This window comes from Bradysia coprophila, chromosome X (assembly GCF_014529535.1).
Source record: "Bradysia coprophila strain Holo2 chromosome X, BU_Bcop_v1, whole genome shotgun sequence".
Lineage (NCBI taxonomy): Eukaryota > Metazoa > Arthropoda > Insecta > Diptera > Sciaridae > Bradysia > Bradysia coprophila.
In genome coordinates, this window is record NC_050737.1 from 3,307,885 (window position 1) to 3,311,831 (window position 3,947).

The window sequence follows — 3,947 nt, forward strand, 5'->3', positions numbered from 1 at the left end:
CCAGAATTATGTGGGAGTCATTCCCGAAGAAAATTTTTGAAAGGTTTTTTGATAGCGTGATTTCTTAAGCAATCATAAGCCGATTTTTAAAAATTGATGGTATAAGCAAACATTATTAGTTTTTGGTTGAGCTTTGAAAATAACTCCATTTACCAATATTTTCATGCAATTGGTTCCAATTTGATGAATATAACGGTTGAGAGAATTAAAATATTTGTAAAAGGAAAAATTCCAGTGTCCCACAAAACATATTGGTCGAATATAATTTCCATTTAGAAAAATTAAGTTTCAATCGACGAGGAATAAAATTCGAGAGGTCCAATTTCGAAGATAGGTAACATCGACCTAATGATCTAGGAGTTATTACCAAAGCAACTTTCGACTGGTTCTTTGATGGCACGATAACTTGAGTAGTGCAGTAGCATTATGACAGCTATTCAAACTTAATTTATATGAAAAAATGTTTACTTCTTCTCTTGAAAAATTTGCTTGGTTCAGTGCTATGGTCAGTACTGAACCAATTTTTGAAATTTTTGTCCTTCATTGAAGAATTATGCTCACTGTATTTCACGCTGTTTCTTTTTGTATTGAAGTAATAAAGACGTTTACTTTAGAAAAATGAGATCTTCTTCACAGATGAACTAAAACGAGTTAATGTTCTGAGAAGTTGTTTTTTTCCTGAATTTTGGTCAGCCATAACAGTTAGCTCGGGCGGATTTGCAAAAACTTTCTTCTAATCGACAAAGAATACAATTCATTATTTTAAGTTCCAACATGTACCATGTGGGACTTATAATATCTGGCAAATAGCATCTGGACCATATGTGGTTTGGTACCCACCTAGCTTGAGTTATTTTTGAAAATGACAAATAAAATAAGAAACTTGCACGAGGGTGACTGTGGCTAGAGCGAACTGGTCAGAACATCACCCTATGTGAGTAAGATGTGGGTGTGGGTCACATTACCGAGTCAATTTTCATTTCAAGTTACACGGCCATTGGTCAATTACATGTGGTATGCTACGCTATACAGATCACTACCCCGATATTCAATTTTTTTTTTCTTTTAATCGACGAAGGATTAAGTTCTTGGGGTTGAGTTCGGTGAATAATATCGGAGCAGGAAGATAGAAAGGTTTTAAAGATGAACTTAGTATTTTTACCCGATTTTCAAAATTTTCACTTAAGTCGACGAAGATACTCGAAGGTCCACAGATGGATTACACTGGAGTGTCCCCAAAGGGTATCATCAACGCACTTCAAGCAAAAGTGCTATTAATGACAGCTGCCAAATAGAGTACTATTTTGTATGAAATTTTATCCACACTCTTTTTACAGTGTAAAATTTTGTATGGAGCACTTCAGCAACCTATTTAGAGTACCACTTTTGCTTGAAGTGCGTAGGTATCATGGACGTGAAATACTATTGAGCATGAAGCCCGTGGCAAGAAACATTACCGCAGATGCTTTAAGGTAAGGAAAGCAGTGAAAAAACTTTCATGAAACTCGTACCATCGTCGATATTCTTGCTTCATTCAAGTAATTTTTAAGGTGGCCTCATAGTCGTCCGTTTTCATTCCGTCTTGTCTCAGTGTACGTGACAATTGTCATTTCAAACGATGTGCTCTTTTGTATGAAATGCCAACTGTCATGTACACCGAGGCAAAATTTGTTACTGTGAATTCAGACTTAAGGCCACCCTCGTCTTTCACAAGTAAAATCTTAGTTCGATGTAAACTTTATTATTTAGATGTGCTTTACACATCCAGCAAAGCTACTTACATTTTGCTTCAAAGCTAGTTAACGTCCTATAAATAATAAGCAATTTTTGGCTTAAACCGAATATATCCAATCAAGCACGCCTTTCAGTCAGATAGCTGAAGTACTTGACGGAATAAGCAATTACTGAACAAACAAAAAAAATGAGATGACTAAACAGCTAAGCTAAAATTTTTATTACGCGCAAAATGTTACAAACGAACTGCATTAAAATTGAAAGAAGGCGCGACAAACGCAAACAAACAGGAAGTCAACCAAGGAAATGTTGCATATTTGTCAAACGCCGGACTTCGTCCAGACACCGACCAAACTCCTCCAAGATCAATAGCTCAGCTGTTTTGGTATTTACATTGTTCGTTTGGCATTCCTCTGCCTGTGAAATGACACATTCCATGGTCGATTCGATGATATCACCTGTTAGCACATTCAAGCGCTTCTTCTTCGGTGCTATAGCATAGCAACTGATTGGCATTTCATTTTGGATAATGTAACCCTCTTCAGCCACTTGTACTTGTTCGTCTTGCAGCTCAAACGTTTCTTCTTTCACCACTTCCAGTAATGGAATTTCTTCTTCTGCGTTACAACTTGGACAATTTTGGCAATCTGGAGTTAAGGGTTGTATTATGTCAAACTGTTGTCCCAAATATGGACGGAAGATATAGGACTAGTTTTACTCACCGATGCATTTGCAAAATTCTGTACACAGTTTTGAATTCTTGTAGCATTCGCAGAAATTTTTTTGACACTTCGTCCGCTTACAATTACATCCTTTGAACAGGTTGTTTTTCACGCTGGAAGCTTTTTCCTTTTTGTTTTGTTTTGACATTTTTTGAATTAAATACAGCGAAATCTACAATGTAACGCCGGCTTCAACTGTGCGTGGCAATTGACGTAAGAAACACCGTTTACACCGGGTAACTATGTTTAAATAATTAAAAATAGAATCATAGCACTGCTTCTAGCACGAACAGAAGCAGAGCTGTTGTAGAATGCATGATTCCACCCACACGCACCCGCTATCTCCATTACTTGCTTCAGTGCTTGCTTCAGCCTATTACATGTTGAGTTTAAAGAGAGTTACCCTAGAAAAACGACGCTACGAGATGCAACAAACGAAATTGCTGAAAATCATTCGCCCAAAACAGTACTATCTACTGGGGTGAGTTCATGTTTTTCGCTTTGTCTCAGCATAATGTCGAAGAAAGAAAAAAAAACACGGCCAATAAATAAGAATAAGTAAGAAATTCAACGGCTAGGAATCGTAATTCAACGGCTATGAATCGTAATTTAACGAGAAAACGATGCATCAATTTTGGGTTTAAACGAAATATTTTACCTGTAAAATGGGAATTTTGTGAATAAATATAAGAAATTCGCTGCATTTTTATTCTTTCAAAAGCAAACTAGCCACATTTACTATTATATCTATATTCATTTCCCGCAGCTCCAATAGACTCTATTTTTGTTTGGTAGAGAAAGTTAGTTGTTTTCGTTGGATGAGTTAAAACGGTCTTGTCACATGAAGCCACCCAATATGACACTAGTTAATTCAACGTTAACACGTAGCGGATTATGCTCGAGCAGGCACTTTAGGCACACCGGAAAGTGCTAAGGAAGTCGACGAATACCTTCAAATAAATTTCTAAAAATCAAAAGTAAAATTTTTGATTTTTAGAAATTTATTTGGAGGTATTCCTCGACACCATTAGCACTTTCCGGTGTGCCTAAAGTTGACGAGTCGCAATAACCGGCAACGTGTTTTAATGCTATACATTTTTACAATAAATCTAACCTTTTCGATGCGAATAAATTGTCGTTCTAAAGCTTTAACTAACAAATGAAGCACACTTTCCTGAGAAGTGTGAGGATTGCTGATTGACTTTAATACTATAATCAGCAATTTCTAAAATAGAGTAATGTACTTGCGTCACACCCTACGGCTGTGTGACTAATTATTAATATAAAAAGTAGTCCAATAGCAAATAAAGGAGGTATACACGTCTAATACTGCATATTATACAGATACATTCAGAGGAGGCCAATTGTCATTGCGCGATTTATTTTAAATCACTTGCCTTAACAAACAATTCTCGAAAAATCGTCGACAGATGGAGCAACGAAAAGCTAATTGAACAGAATGTTGACATTTGAAAAGAGTTGACGCATGTT

General features: G+C 36.3%; 1 protein-coding gene across 1 annotated transcript; it reads right to left on the reverse strand.

Annotated features, from left to right (window-relative positions):
* Positions 1 to 1,783: 1,783 nt before the first annotated feature.
* Positions 1,784 to 2,728, reverse strand: LOC119083638 (protein lin-54 homolog). The gene is made up of 2 exons (XM_037193380.1): positions 2,457 to 2,728; positions 1,784 to 2,381 (listed from the first exon to the last, which is right to left on the reverse strand). The coding sequence occupies exons 1-2, from the start codon at positions 2,602 to 2,604 to the stop codon at positions 2,029 to 2,031; spliced, it is 501 nt and encodes a 166-aa protein (XP_037049275.1). The 5' UTR covers positions 2,605 to 2,728; the 3' UTR covers positions 1,784 to 2,028.
* Positions 2,729 to 3,947: the final 1,219 nt, after the last annotated feature.

Bases quoted from the DNA above. Each gene is read 5' to 3' on its own strand.
- LOC119083638 (XM_037193380.1), bottom strand. From the start codon at position 2,604: ATGTCAAAACAAAACAAAAAGGAAAAAGCTTCCAGCGTGAAAAACAAC. The intron at 2,382-2,456 runs GTGAGTAAAACT...CCTTAACTCCAG, and splicing joins AGAATTTTGCAAATGCATCG to ATTGCCAAAATTGTCCAAGT.